The following is a 20,263-nucleotide window of genomic DNA, read 5'->3' on the forward strand; positions in this document are numbered from 1 at the left end:
TCTCCCGGAACCATTCCGATGTCCAAATATAGTTGTCCAATATATCGATCTTTATGTCTCGACCATTTAGAGACTCCTATCATGTCCATGATCATATCCGGGACTCCGAACTACCTTCGGTAGATCAAAACACATAAACTCATAATACCGATCGTCACCGAATGTTAAGCGTGCAGACCCTACGGGTTCCAGAACTATGTAGACATGACCGAGACACATCTCCGGTCAATAACCAATAGCGGAACCTGGATGCTCATATTGGCTCCTACATATTCTACGAAGATCTTTGTCGGTCAAACCGCATAACAACATACGTTGTTCCCTTTGTCATCAGTATGTTACTTGCCCGAGATTCGATCGTCGGTATCTCAATACCTAGTTCAATATCGTTACCGGCAAGTCTCTTTACTCGTTTTGTAATGCATCATCCCGCAACTATCTCATTAGTCACATTGCTTGCAAGGCTTATATTGATGTGCATTACCGAGAGGGCCTAGAGGTATGCTACATCTTGAGCACTGCGTTGGTTTTCCCTTAAAGAGGAAAGGGTGATGCAGCAAAGTAGCGTAAGTATTTCCCTCAGTTTTTGAGAACCAAGGTATCAATCCAGTAGGAGGCTACGCGCGAGTCCCTCGCACCTACACAAAACAAATAAATCCTCGCAACCAACGCGATAAGGGGTTGTCAATCCCTACACGGTCACTTACGAGAGTGAGATCTGATAGATATGATAGGATAATATTTTTGGTATTTTTATGATAAAGATGCAAAGTAAAATAAAAGCAACGGAAATAACTAAGTGTTGGAAGATTAATATGATGGAAAATAGACCCGGGGGCCATAGGTTTCACTAGTGGCTTCTCTCAAGAGCATAAGTGTTTTACGGCGGGTGAACAAATTACTGTTGAGCAATTGACAGAATTGAGCATAGTTATGAGAATATCTAGGTATGATCATGTATATAGGCATCACGTCCGAGACAAGTAGACTGACTCCTGCCTGCATCTACTACTATTACTCCACACATCGACCGCTATCCAGTATGCATCTAGAGTATTAAGTTCATAAGAACAGAGTAACGCCTTAAGCAAGATGACATGATGTAGAGGGATGAATTCATGCAATATGATAAAAACCCCATCTTGTTATCCTCGATGGCAACAATACAATACGTGCCTTGCTGCCCCTACTGTCACTGGGAAAGGACACCGCAAGATTGAACCCAAAGCTAAGCACTTCTCCCATTGCAAGAAAGATCAATCTAGTAGGCCAAACCAAACTGATAATTTGAAGAGACTTGCAAAGATAACCAATCATACATAAAAGAATTCAGAAGATTCAAATATTGTTCATAGATAAACTTGATCATAAACCCACAATTCATCGGTCTCAACAAACACACCGCAAAAGAAGATTACATCGAATAGATCTCCACAAGAGAGGGGGAGAACATTGTATTGAGATCCAAAAAGAGAGAAGAAGCCATCTAGCTAATAACTATGGACCCGAAGGTCTGAGGTAAACTACTCACACTTCATCGGAGAGGCTATCGTGTTGATGTAGAAGCTCTCCGTGATCGATGCCCCCTCCGGCGGAGCTCCGGAACAGGCCCCAATATGGGATCTCGTGGGTACAGAAGGTTGTGGCGGTGGAATTAGGTTTTTGGCTCCCGTATCTGATCGTTTGGGGGTACGTAGGTATATATAGGAGGAACGAGTACGTCGGTGGAGCAACGTGGGGCCCACGAGGGTGGAGGGCGCGCCTGGGGGGTAGGCGCGCCCCCTACCTCGTGGCTTCCTGGTAGCTTTCTTGACGTAGGGTCCAAGTCTCCTGGATCATGTTCGTTCTGAAAATCACGTTCCCGAAGGTTTCATCCCGTTTGGACTCCGTTTGTTATTCTTTTTCTGCGAAACTCTGAAATAGGCAAAAAAACATCAATTCTGGGCTGGGCCTCCGGTTAATAGGTTAGTCCCAAAAATAATATAAAAGTGAATACTAAAGCCCAATAATGTCCAAAACAGAAGATAATATAGCATGGAGCAATCAAAAATTATAGATACGTTGGAGACGTATCAAGCATCCCCAGGATTAATTCCTGCTCGTCCTCAAGTAGGTAAATGCTAAAAACAGAATTTTTGATGTGGAATGCTACTAGGCATAATTTCAATGTAATTCTTCTTAATTGTGGTATGAATATTCAGATCCGAAAGATTCAAGACAAAAGTTTAATATTGACATAAAAAATAATAATACTTCAAGCATACTAACTAAGCAATTATGTCTTCTCAAAATAACATGGCCAAAGAAAGTTATCCCTACAAAATCATATAGTTTGGCTATGCTCTATCTTCACCACACAAAGTATTTAAATCATGCACAACCCCGTTGACAAGCCAAGCAATTGTTTCATACTTTTGGTGTTCTCGAACTTTTTCAATCTTCACGCAATACATGAGCGTGAGCCATGGACATAGCACTATATGTGGAATAGAATGGTGGTTGTGGAGAAGACAAAAAGGAGAAGATAGTCTCACATCAACTAGGCGTATCGACGGGCTATGGAGATGCCCATCAATAGATATCAATGTGAGTGAGTAGGGATTGCCATGCAACGGATGCACTAGAGCTATAAGTATATGAAAGCTCAACAAACGAAACTAAGTGGGTGTGCATCCAACTCGCTTGCTCACGAAGACCTAGGGCATTTTGAGGAAGCCCATCATTGGAATATACAAGCCAAGTTCTATGATGAAAAATTCCCACTAGTATATGAAAGTGATATCATAGGAGACTCTCTATCATGAAGACCATGGTGCTACTTTGAAGCACAAGTGTGGTAAAAGGATAGTAGCATTGTCCCTTCTCTCTTTTTCTCTCATAATTTTTTTATTTGGGCCTTTTTTATGGCCTCTTTTTTTTTGCCTGGAGTCTCATCCCGACTTCTGGGGGAATCATAGTCTCCATCATCCTTTCCTCACTTGGGACAATGCTCTAAAAATGATGATCATCACACTTTTATTTACTTACAACTCAAAAATTACAACTCAATACTTAGAACAAAATATGACTATATGTGAATGCCTCCGGCGGTGTACCGGGATATGCAATGAATCAAGAGTGACATGTATGAAAGAATTATGAACGGTGGCTTTACCACAAATACAATGTCAACTACATGATCATGCGAAGCAATATGACAATGATGGAGCGTGTCATAGTAAACGGAACGGTGGTAAGTTGCATGGCAATATATCTCGGAAGGGCTATGGAAATGCCATGATAGGTAGGTATGGTGGCTGTTTTGAGGAAGGTATATGGTGGGTGTATGATACCGGCGAAAAGTACGCGGTATTAGAGAGGCTAGCAATGGTGGAAGGAAGAAAGTGCGTATAATCCATGGACTCAACATTAGTCATAAAGAACTCATATACTTATTGCAAAAATCTACAAGTTATCAAAGCAAAGTATTACGCGCATGCTCCTAGGGGGATAGGTTGGTAGGAAAAGACCATCACTCGTCCCCGACCGCCACTCATAAGGAAGACAATCAATAAATAAATTATGCTCCGACTTCATCACATAACGGTTCACCATACGTGCATGCTACGTGAATCACAAACTTTAACACAAGTATCTCTCAAATTCACAACTACTCAACTAGCATGACTCTAATATCACCATCTTTATATCTCAAAACAATTATCAAGCATCAAACTTTTCATAGTATTCAACACACTCATAAGAAAGTTTTTACTAATCTTGAATACCAAGCATATTAGGATTATTTAAGAAAATTACCATGCTATTTAAAACTCTCAAAATAATCTAAGTGAAGCATGAGAGATCAATTGTTTCTATAAAACAAATCCACCACCGTGCTCTAAAAGATATAAGTGAAGTACTAGAGCAAAAACTATATAACTCAAAAGATATAAGTGAAGCACATAGAGTATTCTAATAATTTCCGAAACATGTGTGTCTCTCTCAAAAGGTGTGTACAGCAAAGATGCTTGTGGTAAACCAAAAAGCAAAGACTCAAATCATACAAGATGCTCCAAGCAAAACACATATCATGTGTTGAATAAAAATATAGCTCCAAGTAAAGTTACCGATGGAAGTAGACGAAAAAAGGGATGCCTTCCGGGGCATCCCCAAGCTTTGGCTTTTTGGTGTCCTTAGATTATCTTGGGGGTGCCATGGGCATCCCCAAGCTTAGCCTCTTGCCACTCCTTGTTCCATAATCCATCAAATCTTTCACCCAAAACTTGAAAACTTCACAACACAAAACTTAACAGAAAATCTCGTGAGCTCCGTTAGGGATAGAAAACAAAAGACCACTTCAAGGTACTGTAATGAACTCATTCTTTATTTATATTGGTGTTAAACCTACTGTATTCCAACTTCTTTATGGTTTATAAACTATTTTACTAGCCATAGATTCATCAAAATAAGCAAACAACACACGAAAAACAGAATCTGTCAAAAACAGAACAATCTGTAGTAATCTGTAACTAACGCAAACTTCTGGAACTCCAAAAAATCAGAAAAATAGGAAGAGCTAGACAATTTGTTTATTGATCAGAAGCAATTGGAATCAATATTTTATCACGTTCTGGTGATTTTTAACAATTATTTTCGTGAACAGAAAGTTTCTTGAAATTTCTGCAAGATCAAATAACTATCATCCAAGAAGATCCTATAGGTTTAACTTGGCACAAACACTAAGTAAAGCATAAAAACACATCTAACCAGAGGCTAGATCAAATATTTATTCCTAAACAGAAACAAAAAGCAAAAAAAAACTAAAAATAAAATTGGATTGCCTCGCAACAAGCGCTATCGTTTAACGCCCCTAGTTAGGCATAAAAGCAAGGATAGATCTAGGTATTGCCATCTTTGGTAGGCAATTCTTCAATAAGACATCTACCATCTTTTAGAGTTTCTTTCTTTGTATTAATTATCAAACTTTTAGGAACAAGATCTAAAAATTAATTTGTAGCAAATGGTTCCTTAATGATAGCAAAAAGATTGGGATGAATACTTATAGATTTAAGATCCGCAGTTTCCTTACTAGAGGATTCACCCTTATTTTTAGGAACATACATAAGCTTGGAAATTTTAGTTGGAGGACTAGGAGTATTATTTATGGAGGAAAAAGCGGTTCCCAAGTTGGTAATGATACCCTCAAGTTTATCGATTCTAGTGGAATCTTGATTTATTCTTTCATTAACTATGTGTTCCTTTTCCTTAATATTTTTCAAAGTGACTCCTACCTTATATCCATATTGGGTAATTTGGTTGTGGATCTTTTTATCCAGATTTTCAATTAACTCTACGGTAGCAACTTTATTTTCAATAATTTCAAGTCTTTGCATTACATGCTCCAAAGTTAACATAGTGCCATTAACCAAAAGAGGTGGTGAGCCAAATAAATCTATCATAGCATTATAAGAGTCAAAAGCATGGCTACCCAAGAAATTCCCTCCAGTAATGGTATCAAGAATATATCTATACCAAGGATTAGCGCCTACATAAAAATTGCGGAGAAGAACGGAAGTAGATTGCTTCCTGGTAGATCTATTTTGAGCATTGCAAATTCTATACCAAGCGTCTTTTAGATTTTCTCCCTCCCTTTGTTTAAAATTGAGAACTTCATTTTCGGGAGACAACAGAGAAGATAAAGGACTAGCCATGACGACGAGCAAATGAAAAAGAGGCAAACGAAAAAGAAAGGGCGAATAAAACGGCAAGGGTGAAGTGGGGGAGAGGAAAATGAGAGGCAAATGGCAAATAATGTAATGCGGGAGATAAGGGTTTGTGATGGGTACTTGGTATGTTGACTTTTGCGTAGACCTCCCAGGCAACGGCGCCAGAAATCCTTCTTGCTACCTCTTGAGCACTGCGTTGGTTTTCCCTTGAAGAGGAAAGGGTGATGCAGCAAAGTAGCGTAAGTATTTCCCTCAGTTTTTGAGAACCAAGGTATCAATCCAGTAGGAGGCTACACGCGAGTCCCTCGCACCTACACAAAACAAATAAATCCTCGCAACCAACGCGATAAGGGGTTGTCAATCCCTACACGGTCACTTACGAGAGTGAGATCTGATAGGATAATATTTTTGGTATTTTTATGATAAAGATGCAAAGTAAAATAAAAGCAACGGAAATAACTAAGTGTTGGAAGATTAATATGATGGGAAATAGACCCGGGGGCCATAGGTTTCACTAGTGGCTTCTCTCAAGAGCATAAGTATTTTACGGTGGGTGAACAAATTACTGTTGAGCAATTGACAGAATTGAGCATAGTTATGAGAATATCTAGGTATGATCATGTATATAGGCATCACGTCCGAGACAAGTAGACCGACTCCTGCCTACATCTACTACTATTACTCCACACATCGACCGCTATCCAGCATGCATCTAGAGTATTAAGTACATAAGAACAGAGTAACGCCTTAAGCAAGATGACATGATGTAGAGGGATAAATTCATGCAATATGATAAAAAACCCATCTTGTTATCCTCGATGGCAACAATACAATACGTGCCTTGCTGCCCCTACTGTCATTGGGAAAGGACACCGCAAGATTGAACCCAAAGCTAAGCACTTCTCCCATTGCAAGAAAGATCAATCTAGTAGGCCAAACCAAACTGATAATTTGAAGAGACTTGCAAAGATAACCAATCATACATAAAATAATTCAGAAGATTCAAATATTGTTCATAGATAAACTTGATCATAAACCCACAATTCATCGGTCTCAACAAACACACCGCAAAAGAAGATTACATCGAATAGATCTCCACAAGAGAGGGGGAGAACATTGTATTGAGATCCAAAAAGAGAGAAGAAGCCATCTAGCTAATAACTATGGACCCGAAGGTCTGAGGTAAACTACTCACACTTCATCGGAGAGGCTATGGTGTTGATGTAGAAACCCTCCGTGATCGATGCCCCCTCCGGCGGAGCTCCGAAACAGGCCCCAAGATGGGATCTCGTGAGTACAGAAGGTTGCGGCGGTGGAATTAGGTTTTTGGCTCCGTATCTGATCGTTTGGGGGTACGTAGGTATATATAGGAGGAACGAGTACGTCGGTGGAGCAACGTGGGGCCCACGAGGGTGGAGGGTGCGCCTGGGGGGGGGGGGGGTAGGCGCGCCCCCTACCTCGTGGCTTCCCGGTAGCTTTCTTGATGTAGGGTCCAAGTCTCCTGGATCATGTTCGTTCTGAAAATCACGTTCCCGAAGGTTTCATTCCGTTTGGACTCCGTTTGATATTCTTTTTCTGCGAAACTCTGAAATAGGCAAAAAACAGCAATTTTGGGCTGGGCCTCTGGTTAATAGGTTAGTCCGAAAAATAATATAAAAGTGAATAATAAAGCCCAATAATGTCCAAAACAGAAGATAATATAGCATGGAGCAATCAAAAATTATAGATACGTTGGAGACGTATCAAGGTACCTCTCCGACAATCAGAGTGACAAATCCTAATCTTGATCTATGCCAACTCAACAAGTACCATCGAATACACCTGTAGAGCACCTTTATAATCACCCAGTTACATTGTGACGTTTGGTAGCACATAAAGTGTTCCTTCGATATTCGGGAGTTGCATAATCTCATAGTCATAGGAACATGTATAAGTCATGAAGAAAGCAATATCAATATACTAAATGATCAAATGCTAAGCTAACGGAATGGGTCAAGTCAATCACATCATTCTCTAATGATGTGATCTCGTTAATCAAATGACAACTCATGTCAATGGCTAGGAAACTTAACCATCTTTGATTCAACGATCTAGTCAAGTAGAGGCATACTAGTGACACCCTGTTTGTCTATGTATTCACACATGTACTAAGTTCCCGGTTAATACAATTCTAGCATGAATAATAAACATTTATCATGATATAAGGAAATATAAATAACAACTTTATTATTGCCTCTAGGGCATATTTCCTTCAGATAATCCTGGTCATTTGGCTCTGGTGGTGGCACCTCGGGTTGGAGGGTATAGATTCACTAAGGTACTCATGGACGGGGGCAGCAACATCAATATTCTATGTTACAAATTTTTTCGTCGCATGAGCTTGACTGACAAAGATCTTAAGCCATCAAACACTATCTTTCATGGTGTGGTACTGGGTAAGTCGACGTATCCAGTGGGCAAAATATCTTTGGAAGTTGCCTTTGGAGATGATCATGATTCCAGATATGAGACATTGACTTTTGAGGTGGTTAAAATCAAGAGCCCTTATCATGCTCTGTTTGGGCGGCCGGCTTATGCCAAGTTCATGACAAGGCCTTGTTATGTTTATTTGCAGCTTAAGATGCCAGGTCACAAAGGCACCATCACAGTGCATGGAAGCCGGAAGATAGCCTTGGAATGTGAAGAAGGAGATGCTGCTTATGCGAAGAATTGAAATTTTACAAGGATAATGTTGACCCGGCGGATATGACATCTTTGAAGAAGCCAACCACAGAGCATGACCCCCTGTTGAAATTTAAGTCGATTGGATGACACTAAGCTAGTTGATTTCGTTCCCGGTGATTCATCAAAATAGTTCAACATCAGTGCTAATCTGGATTAGAAATAGGAAAGCATGCTCATCGAGTTCATCCGTGAGAACCGGGACATCTTTGCATGGAAACCTTCAGACATGCCAGGTGTACCGAGGGAAATCGCTGAGCACACTCTCAATATTGATCCAAAGTTTAAACCGGTCAAGCAATTCCTTCGCTGTTTCAATGAAGAGAGGCGCAAGGCCATTGGTGAAGAAGTGGCTCGGCTCTTGGCGGATGGGTTTATTGTTGAAGTTTTTCATCCTGAGTGGTTGGCTAACCCGGTGCTGGTACTTAAGAAAAAGGCACTTGGCGCTTGTGTGTGGATTACACGGACTTAAACAAGGCCTGTCCAGCTGATCCCTTTGCTCTCCCCCGTATTGATCAGATCATTGATGCTACGGCGGGTTGTGAGCGTTTTAGCTTTTTGGATGCTTGGTTATCATTAGATCAAGATGGCAGTTAAGGACCAGGAGAAGACAGCCTTCATCACTCCCTTTGGAGCCTTCTGTTATGTGTCTATGCCTTTTGGGCTTAAGAGTGCGTACGCAACTTACCAGCGGTGTGTGCAAAATTGCCTTCATGATCAGATTGGGCGCAATGTTCATGCTTATGTGGATGATATTGTGGTGAAATCCAGGAAGACGGAAACCTTGATAGATGATTTCAAAGAAACCTTTGACAATCTCTGGGTTCACAGGATGATGCTTAACCCGGCCAAGTGTGTCTTTGGCGTACCAGCAGGCAAGCTCTTAGGCTTTCTGGTTTCTGAACGGGGCATTGAAGCTATCCCGGAGAAAATAAAGGCCATCACTTCCCTGGCTAAACCGGCATGTATTAATGATGTTCAGCGTCTGGCGGGTCGTATTGCGGCCTTAAGCCGGTTCATAAGCCGGTTGGGTGAGAAGGCTATCCCTATATACCAGATGATGAAGAAGACAGATCACTTTGTCTGGACTGATGCTACTGATCAGGCGTTTGAGGCCTTGAAGAAACAGTTAGCTGAGCCGCCGGTTCTTGCTGCTCCCATTGATAAAGAGCCCTTGTTGTTGTATGTGGCTGCTAATAGCTGAGTTGTCAGTGTGGCGATTGTGGTAGAAAGGAAGGAGTCAGGCAAAGAATATCCGGTTCAGCGGCCGGTTTACTACATCAGTGAGGTGCTCATTAAGTCCAAGCAGAGGTATCCGCATTGGCAGAAGCTTGTATATGGGGTGTTCATGGCTAGTCGAAAGCTCAAGCAATATTTTCTGGGTCATCCCATCACTGTGGTTAGTTCTGCTCCTTTAGGGGATATTATCCAAAACAGAGAAGCCACAGGTCGGGTAGCCAAGTGGGCCATTGAGCTTGGACCCCATGGTTTGAAATATATGCCTCGCACAACCATCAAATCTCAAGCGCTTGTGGACTTCATAAATGATTGGACAGAGCTGCAGATGCCTCAGGAGAAGCCGGATAACACATATTGGACTATCCACTTTGATGGATCCAGGCAGTGTTAATATATGATTGGAAACTGATGATGGCTATCATGCCTTATGGTTCATATTATGAGCCTCTCTGGGGTTTTATTTCACCCAGCCTGGTTTTGGACTATAAGTCACCAGGATATGCTTGGAGTGTTATGCTCTAGACTATGGGATAATGTCCTTTGCTGCATACGGCGTTATAAGCCGGCGGTATAAATCAATTGAATAGGGCGTTGTGCTCTCAACCTTTGGGTTGTAACCCTCACTGCATAGGTATGATAAGCCGTCAGTATAAGCAAATATCACATGTATGATATTTTGTTATAATTATATAAGGTTATGATTAAACCGGCCCTGGTCATGGACGGATTTAGTCACCAGTGGTCTTTATATGGGGGATTATGACCCGCCCTGGGATAAACCGCCAGGGCACTTGTGATCTGTTTGTGTGCAGGAAAAATAGTAAATCTGATCTGCATACTTGATGATATCATGAGCATAAGTGGCAGATCTTCCATCGACGGATCAGCAGTGTTATGCAAACAAAATGTGCACGATGGCACAGTAGATCAAAGTTTAACTAGCCTATTACAAGGCATACGATGGCCCAGAGAGGATAAGTGTTTTTGAGACGCAAATATAAAAAGTATTATAAGACGACTCATGACTCCTGGCGGGTTGAGGACTCCGGATCATCCTGCGTTCTTCCTCTTCGGCTCCTTGATTATCCATCAGCTAGAAGTCAGGCGTAGCCCAGTTGATACCAGTCAACGCTCTAAACACAACTTCATTATCAATAAGGTTGGATGGATCAATGTCAGGAGCGAAGGTGTGCTTACGAATAGGTGCAATGAGATCTGTCTCCTGATGAACCTTATACACAGAATCTTAGCAGCAGCGCGGCACAAAAAGAGGCGCTACTGTTAATTAGTAGTAGCGCGGGTTGTAAACCCACGCTACTACTAAGTTGATAGTAGTAGCGCAGAGTATAAACCCACGCTACTACTAAGTGTTCTCCACCACGCCCACCCGCACAAGCAGTAGTAGTAGCCAGGGTATAAACCCACGCTACTACTAAGTTGATAGTAGTAGCGCGGTTTGTAAACCCCGCGCTATTACTATGTGGTCTTCATCATGCCTCCCGCGACATGCCGTAGTAGCAGCATGGGGTATAAACCCAGTGCTACTACTATAGAACCACATGTACTATACACACATAGCTGGTGGAGGCCAAAGCCCAAATTCCCCTCCTGACCACTCCGCCCGCTCTTCCTCTCCTTTTTCCCAAGTCCCCGGCGCCGCCGCCCAACGTCCCCACCAAGCACCACCCGTCCGCCACTGCCACCGCCTCCCTCTCCCTCTCCACCCGCGCGCGCGCCGCCTCCCCCAGCGCCCCGTCCCCCTCGCCGTCTCCTCCGGCAGACGGGGTCGGCCCCACGGCGCCGACGCGGGGCGACGTGTACCTGGGGCGGCAGCTCGCGGCCGCGGCCGCGGCGGGCGCCCGCACGCGCGCACCGGAGGAGGACGTCGAGAGGCGCCGCCGCCGCAAGGAGAAGCGGAGGGCCCTGGCCAAGAAGATGACCCCAACACACACACTCCCGCTCCCATCCTCTTCTCCCGGGATGCAAGCAGCTGCAAGGAAGGGCGCGGCGGCGGCGGCGGCAGCGTCGGCGTCCTTCCACTCCACCGCCGCGGCGCTCTCAAAATCCACGGTGCACCCACCCTGACTTTCCCCATCCATCTCTTTCTCCCTCTTTCTTTTTTCCTGATGACGAATCAATTCGATCCACGCATCCAGTTCAGTTCTTGCTCTCCAAATCCCATTAGGATTGCTATACTAGATAGGCTAGGAGAGCTGGCTAGGCTGTAAAAGAGGAATATTTACTGCCCGGGATCATCATCACAGTCAGCTTAGCAGGGTGATTAGTTTGCACGCTTCAGCAATGGAAGCTCTATTGTGCTGTGCATTTTTCAGGTCCACTGCACATTTGAGGTCTACGTCAATTTCATAATGAAATTCAAATTGGGGGTTCCTTTAATTTCACCCACAAAAAATTGAGTGCCTGAGGGCTTGCCAAATGCCAAGTACAGTAGCATATGCGCGTATTCAATAAAACTATTTGGGATGTGAGCTTGACCATGGTTCTGTAATTATTTTTGCGCAGCCTCGTATCCGGTTCAACGTCCGAGAAAAGCGCACAGACGCGAAGAATGCCCTTAAGAACATTCTGCTTACCAGAGCATGGACTAACATGACACAGTGTGTTTCCTTTTGCCTGTCGTCGCTGTCGGCAGTGAAAATTCGATGCCAAATCACACCTGATGGCTGATGTAGTGTCTGCACTAGGAAATGAAATTCTAAAGTGACGATTTGTTTATCTTGACTGTATGATTGCTGGACATGACAACATTGTCTTGTTTGTATCCTGTGTGAGCGGAAGAAGAGGCACAACCAACTGAAGACCGTGCTATGCGGGCGGTGCAAGCTGCTGTCGCACGGAAGGTGTTTGACAAAATGACCAAGTAAGGTAAGAGTGGCTTTCATAGTTCTAGTACTACTTGGTGTTTTTGTTTCTCTCTGTAATGTACTAATGTGAGTCTAATGATTAAATGGGAGGCGAGACGACATCGTCGCTTTGACTCAAACGAACCGTCGGCTCGGCCGCCGCCTGCTGCGACGATCGACCTCCGTAGGTCATTTTCTAGGATTTGATAGGGTTAATGTGACACACTCCTCGTAGGTCATTTTCTAGGATTTGATAGGGTTAATGTGCTACTCTTAACAGGCATGTACTTTATTCTAATCAAATTTGATAGGGTTAATGTGACACAATACCCGTAGGTCATTTTCTAGGATTTGAAAATAACTGCTAGTACTTGTGTGCAGGCTGCTAATAGTAGCATACTTTGTTCTAATCAAAATTTCTATGCAATTCAATCCGGAAAGCCACTCTGTTAGTAATACAGAACTACATTTATTTAGACTGAAAATATGCACTGTAATTTAATGTGCATTTTTGCCCAGTAATGTGTATTCCTTCTCTTTTTGGTTGCCTGAATTTAAAGTGGTTTTGGACTGTAATTTTCAGTAATGTGTCACTTCTAGTTTACCTGAATATTTTTGTATTCTTATCAGTTTTGTGCCCCATTCTAAAGAAGTTCAGTAAATGTGTACGTCCCATTCTGTAAATACAATATTTTACAAACCATTTAGATACAGAAACCTGATCTTTGTTTTCTTTTTCACAAGAAGCTATTTTTGGCTTACATGAAGGGATGCATGCTCTTCATCTTGCAGGTATGACTCATCCTCGCATTCTTACTCCGCCTTTCTTTCCTTCGGCTTCTTGATTCTGAAATTTTAAGATAAGTTGTAAGTACTCAGTATCATGTTCTTAAGCAAAGCTACTGTTTTTTTTGCTTGAATTACAGTGTTTTGTCTGACCTATGTATAGTGTCAATAAAACCTAAATTTCAAGATGGAGATACATTTTTTGGTGGCATCTTACATCACAGTCGTTGGTCGTAGGATTTTAGAAAAAAACACTGTATCAGGAATACAAGTGTTTATGAAACTACTGTTGTTGGTTTAGCCAAACACGTCACAGTTTCCAAAACTACAGTTTTGTAGAAACCATAGTATTCTGATTGAGCTAAGCTAGCCGTGTATCTCCACCTGTGGGAGTCAAGGTGCGTACGCTCCTTGTCTTTTTCACTTTTTAGATTAGATTGAATAACAAGAATTGCCAATCAACTGTAAAAAAATTTAATTACCAATCTGCATGCACAAGACATATCTTTCTCATCATTTTAAACAGTAACCATTGATACTCCAAGCATACATTTCTGAGAATTACTCCATATATGTAGGCTGGCAGCGGTGTTCGCAAATCACCACGGAGAAAGTAAAGATCTCGAGAGGATTCCGTTTGTTTGCTCTATGTATTGTCTTTCGAAGTGCAGGAAAAAACACAAAAAAATTCTAGTTTATTTTACTGCCTTTTGTAGTAAAAGAAAATGAAAATCACAAAAAAATGTTTGTTTCTCTGCCTTTTGTACTAATGGAGAGGGAAAGTCACAAAAAAATGTTTGTTTTTAGGGTCGAGCAGTCAGTTGGTTTGTTGCTCACTCAGAAATGTTTTTGGTTTTGGGGGGTTCGATGTGTACATTGTGCATCAGCATACACTGCTAGCTGCCCGTGGAGATCAGCACTAAAGAATAAACAAATCCTGGTAATTCTTTCATCTAGGATGCTTATGTCGTCTTGAAACTGTCAACCTGACTCATAGAATGATCTTTTTATTTAGGATTCATGGTTATTTTCTCTTTTTCTTGTTATTATGCATTACTATGAGTTCATTGTATTAAGATTCCTTACAACTTTTGGCACCTGAGCTATTTACAGAAGGAGGGGCCCAGCCTTCTTCACGGCTCGCGGCAATGTCTCCCATTGATTCGTTCGTGCAACAAGGAGAGGACCTGTAACATCCCAAAATTTTAAATTTTGGAATGTTATAATAAACAGATAGATTGGGTTGATTGTTTGATTGATTGACTGAAAGTGAGTGGAATTCGAAATCTTTTGAAAGTTAAATGAGAGGGAATAAAAGGACTTTCCCAAACTTTCATTATGCTTTTATGATCTCCATGAATTCAAATTCTTTTCATCACAAAACCCTTGAGAGAAGATGACATGACTTCTTCCATTTATTTAAATGAAAAGGGGTGTTGAAAATATTTGAATTGAAAATATTTCCCATTCCGAAACTTTATGCAACTCAATGATTTTCACGAGCGAAGATAAAATGACTTCTTCAAAACATATGAAATATGAGTTGGGAGTTTCAAAGGATCAAATTCAAGTCCTTTTGGAAATTATTTTAATTTGGAGTTATTTGAGTTTTATTCAAATTATTTTTCTTCAAAATAAAAATATACAGAAAATAGGGTAACATGATTCCCTACATCATAAAATTGGAGAAAAATAAATTTGAAATCATTTTGGTATTTTTAAAATGATTTTTATTGGATTTTATTAAGGCAGCAGCACTGTTTGATTTATTAAAATTTGTGTGGATTTTATTTGACTTTACAAAAATGTTCACGCTGTTGGAAATCTTTTTCTAAATTTTTTGATATATTATATGCCTATATAATATTTTACTTTTATTTGTTTTTATTTTGTTTGTCGGATTTTTTTTTTAAAAAAAAACCCTCCGCCGAACTGGGCTGGCCCAGCACCCAGCCAGGCCACGGCCCAGCCCGACGCCCGCGCGTCCCCGACCTCCAGGCGGGAGTCCGCCGCCGCCACGGCTCGCCGAAGCCGTCTCCCCGCCGGACTCCTCCTCTCTTGCCCCCTCCTCCACGCCTCGGAGCCGCCCCTTCCCCCCCTCTTAAATAGCCGGCCTCGGCCCCCTCCCTTTTCTCTCTCCTCGCCGCCGCCGATCCCGCATCTCGCCGCCGCCGCTGCACCGCGCCGCCCGCCGCCACCCGCGCCGCTCGCTGCCGTCGCCTGCGCCGCTCCCCACCGCCCGCGCCGCCGCCGCACTTTGCCGCCGAAGCCGCCCGCGCCTGGCCTCGCCCCGCGCCGCGCAGCCCGCCGCCGTCTCGCCGACGCTTGCCGCTGCGGAAAAACCGCCGGAGTTAACCGGTCCGCCGTTGCCAAATCCGATCCGCCCGAACCGGTACAAACCGCCCCGGTTTATTTTTTTATTATTATTCGTTTAGGTTTTATTAAGAAAACCTAGATCGGTTTTTTTTTGGTTTTATAAAAACTGCGAACGTCCGTTGGTTAGGTTTAGAAAACGAATGTTCACTATTTAGTTTTTTCTTTTTCTGTTATTTTCGGCCAGGGACCCATCTGTGAATATTTTATTTACAGATTAGCCCCTGATCTTCAAACATCTATAACTTTTTACTCGTTTGTCCAAATCCAACGAAACCAACGCCCACGTCTTCGTTATGATCTCCTCTAACCAGTAAAACAACTTAAACATGTTTTTGAAAGTTTTAAAATTTGAATTCAAACAGATTTGTATTCAAACTTCTTTTGTTCATAACTTGAGTTCCGTAGCTCCGTTTGAGTTGATTCTTTTTGCAAATCGAAGCTCTTGACCTAAAATTTCTGATAAGGCCAAATTCACATAATTTTGGTACTGTTAGAAATTGTTTTATGTTGCAAGAGTTATTTGCTTGGTTTGATGTTTCCCGAATCGTCTTCTTCGTTCTTTCTGATCTTTTGAGTGATTGCTTATGTGTGGTTACCATTGCTTGCTTGCGATAGATTGACCAGAGTGTGATGAGTAGATCTATCAGGAGTTTTGAGTGCGAATCATCTTCATCAACATTGCAGGCAAGTAACACTTTGATCATACCCCGTTCATACCTAGTTTTATTGCATTAGATCTATTACTTCAAACACATTGCATGATTAGGATCTAATAAACTGTGGGTATTGGGAAGTAGTTGAGGTAGTACCTATTACCTGTTTTTCTATCAAACCCTTGGAAGTTACTTCTACGTTGCTTTTATTATTGCCATGCTATGCTCGTAGACGTGGATTGGGTTTGAGTGAAATTCATGACAGATGTGAGATTGTTAATTAATGGTTTACTTAAGGTGGCAACTTAAACTCACGTCTGGGTGGATTGAGGTACCTGGGTATTCCAGGATTGCCTGTTTTTCTTTTGGACCGCCACCCAGGTTCAAAGGGATCATGAGATTTTTCATGCTAGAAACTTCCGTGTGCAGCCGCAAGCTATTATGGGCTCTAGCATAGTTGATTAAGTTGTGTGAACTCTTACAGTGGTAGACTAGCAGATGTAGGGGAAAGTAGGTGTAACGGTCTACCCATACGTAAGGTGCAAACACTTCTGAAAGATTGTGTCTTGGTCATCCGTTACTCAAACACCATGTAGTGCGAGTAATCCAACGGAGGAGATCAAGTCTTGTGGGAAAAGTGCACAAACCTCTGCAGAGTGTACAAACTGATCATGATTAGCCGTGTCCCCGGTTATGGACATCTTGAGTATCTAGTTCTTGGATTATCCCGTTGATCTCATCATGTTACTCTAATTAATATTGTTGGGTTAATGATGATACTTAATTGGGATTGAGATGCTGTCAACCATCTCAATGTTTCACAACCACCATGATAGTTAAATAAAATTTATTCCTTTGCAGTAGGGAAAAACTGGCTTTTCGCAAAAACATTATAACCATAGAGCTTTTCCACCAGCCATATATGCATGTAGTGATAGCCTTTGTTCATCATTTCTCTATGGTGTGAATTTGCCAGTACATTCAATGTACTGACCCGTTTTCGGGCTGCAACGTTTCATGTTGCAGGATTCTTACGTCGAGTAAGTGATTCGTTAGGGTTACGATTTCTACACTCAACTTTGCCGTTGGTGTTGATGGGAATCCACAACCTTGTTACTTCCGCTATTTTTGGATTGAGGTAATAGTATTTACGTTATTTTATACATGTGATTTACCTCTGTTATAAATCCTCGAGTACTGTGTGTGTCAGCATACCGATCCAGAGATGACACTTAAGCACAGAGACTTGATCCATTCGGGTCGGGTCGCTACAGGACCCGCCCTTCTTCACGTCTCGTGCAACAAGTAAGGACCAGCCTCTAGCTATTACTATTGATTCGTGTGCATGTGCTAAAAATTAAGAAAATACCCTACTGGATTTGGACGCTGACGAGCACTAACAAGTTTTCACTTTCCCGACGTGGCCACAGGGGTGATCGACGCGGACTACCGTTGCCTGGTGGGCGTCGTGCTCTTCAACCACTCGGAGGTGGGCTTCGCCGTGAAGCCCAGCGACCGCGTCGCACAGATGATCGTCCAGGTGATCGTGACGCCGGAGGTCGCCGAGGTAGAGGACCTCGATACCATCGTTTGGGGGGAGGGAGGATTGGGGTCCACCAGCATCTGAACTCCGAGCCTTGGTAGATACATCTAGAGAAGTGGTATGTTTAGGCTGCTGGTGGAACACTAGGAAAGGTACCCACCTTTGGTTGTGTGCGTTTACTGTTAAATGGAATCACGTGATCTCTTGCAGTTGAGATGTTCAATGTTGCATCCATGAATGGTGCAAGTGTTAATATGGTCCTGTGACCTTAATTTATTTTGCACTGGACGTGTCTCTGATCTTCATCCATAAATGCTGCATCTAATTTTTATTTTTTTAATTCTTAATTTGTTAGTAGTAGCGTGGGGAGAAAATGTGTGCTACTAGTATTTAAGATACTAGTAGCGTATGGTATAATAGATGCGCTACTACTATTCTGTTATTAGTAGCGCGGGCTTCAAATAGTAGTAGCGTGGGTGGCATCCGCGCTACTACTAACTTTTTAGTAGTAGCGCGGGTTGCACCCACGCTACTACTAACTTTTAGCTGTAGCGCGATACTAGTAGCGCGGGTACCCGTGCTACTAGTAGCCAATTTACCCGCGCTGCTAGTAGCCTTTTCCCTAGTAGTGTTTACCTTTTTGTTATCAGCATCATACGCCGCCTGGTATTGAGATAAATTGGTTTCTTTAGCCAGCCGAGTTGCTAATGGACGCATTGATCTTGCTATATCTGCAAATTCATCAGCACTGAAGGGTGACCCATCCTCTTTTACACTTGGGCAGCCATTGGCCAGGTCCTCCAGATCAAGATCTGCTTGCCACGCCTTGGCCCAGCTTAAAGCAGTTAGAGCGCCGGCTCTGGCAGAGGCTCGCTTCAATTCTTCAATCCTTTTGGGTACCACTGACAACCTTTCCAATGTATCCTAGATAAGAGTGGGCGGTTGTTTCTTGTGCAGAGCAGCATCAATGGTCCGTTGAGCGCCAGTGTATAATTGCTCTACAAGAGTGTAGACGGCCTTCAACCTGATGCGCATGTCTGAGCCCAACTTGACGCCCCGAGAGCCTGCATCAGTTAATTTGTTGATAAGCCGGCAGGTGTTTATAATAGATTTATTGAGATGAAAGGAGTCATGATTACTACTTACCGAAGATGGCTAATGCCATATTATTGATTTGCTGCTTTAAACCGGACAGTTCATCAGTCACCGGTTTAAGCGCGGCTTCAGCTTCTTCTGCTCTCTTCAGTAGAGCCGTTTTTTCGGTCTCCCAGCCGTTTTTGTCAGTGTTGAAGTTTTGCTTAAGCTGCTCAATGTTCTCTAAAGCAGTCTTCAGTTCTGATTTGGTGTTGGATGTCTCAGATTGTTGAGTCTTAATGTTGGCCTTCAGATCATTGAGCTGCGAGTCCTTCTCAGTCAGTTCAGCCTGTGACATAAGCAAATATGGAAATCATCATGATCATGATTACCTGTGAAGTCCCAAGCACAATACAAGTATTATCCTTGGCACTTGGGGGCTAATGTCTATTGCTCTTAAGAATTTTTTGGAAGTCCCAAGCACAATACAAGTATTATCCTTGGCACTTGGGGGCTAATGCCTATTGCTGTTTTCAAAGACGAATTTATCCAATGACTTGGGTAAAATGATATGATCCGGGTTACCAAGGCTATATGTTGAAGTGTTGATTTCTCAATACAGATAAGTCTCGGTTTAGCTATGCTAGTCAAAACGACCCTTGGGGGCTACGGATGTGAAATTCATTACTATTTAAAGTCCTGGCTTAACTCAATAATTTAAGCCGGCCCTTGGGGGCTACTAATGATGATGTTCAATTTCTTTATGGCAATTGGAAGGTCTACAGCATATTCAATCCTATCATATCCTATAGACTTGGCGGCTGATAGACATATGGTTATGAAGAGAATAGTGATTGGATTACCTCATAGCGTTCCTTCATCAAATTGACTAAGCCGTCTTCAAAATCACGGCTGGTGTATAGATGGTTCAAGTAACCAGAGTGGATTTCTTGGGCACTGAACTGGGCGTAGCTCTCTAAGTCTACCTTCCACTTGCCTTTATCATCAGCAGAAATTTCTTCCTTGGCGCTGTGCTTGGATAAGACAGTGGGGTTACCCGGAGCTGTGTAACCAAACTCGGTGACGACGACGTCGTCAGTCTTCTCTTTAGCGGGCTTGGCTGGACTTGGCGGCTTAGAAATAGCTGGTTCAACTTCCATATGATCTATGGAGACTTCATGGTCTTCTGGTGGCGGGTCGTCAATAATGGCCTCAACAATTGGATGCGAAGGTTCTGGTTGTTGTTTTTCCGGCTCAGACGGGTTGGAATCGTCGGCCGGCTTATTCAGTTTTGCCTTT

At 42.5% G+C, this 20,263-nt stretch overlaps 1 protein-coding gene and 1 long non-coding RNA gene across 2 annotated transcripts; both read left to right on the top strand.

The window, feature by feature from the left end:
* The first annotated feature begins 10,689 nt into the window (after positions 1–10,689).
* On the top strand, positions 10,690–14,270 carry LOC109731466 (uncharacterized). The gene is made up of 5 exons (XM_040387908.1): positions 10,690–10,827; positions 11,247–11,738; positions 12,192–12,554; positions 13,280–13,324; positions 13,897–14,270. Exons 1-3 carry the CDS (start codon positions 10,690–10,692, stop codon positions 12,354–12,356), a joined length of 795 nt encoding a protein of 264 aa, XP_040243842.1. The 3' UTR covers positions 12,357–12,554; positions 13,280–13,324; positions 13,897–14,270.
* Positions 14,271–15,599: 1,329 nt separating this feature from the next.
* On the top strand, positions 15,600–18,171 carry LOC109731458 (uncharacterized). Its single transcript, XR_005753785.2, has 2 exons — positions 15,600–17,652; positions 17,778–18,171. It is a non-coding gene; the product is annotated as an uncharacterized lncRNA (long non-coding RNA).
* The last annotated feature ends 2,092 nt before the right edge of the window (positions 18,172–20,263 follow it).

This window comes from Aegilops tauschii, chromosome 4 (genome assembly GCF_002575655.3).
Source record: "Aegilops tauschii subsp. strangulata cultivar AL8/78 chromosome 4, Aet v6.0, whole genome shotgun sequence".
Classification (NCBI taxonomy): Eukaryota; Viridiplantae; Streptophyta; class Magnoliopsida; order Poales; family Poaceae; genus Aegilops; species Aegilops tauschii.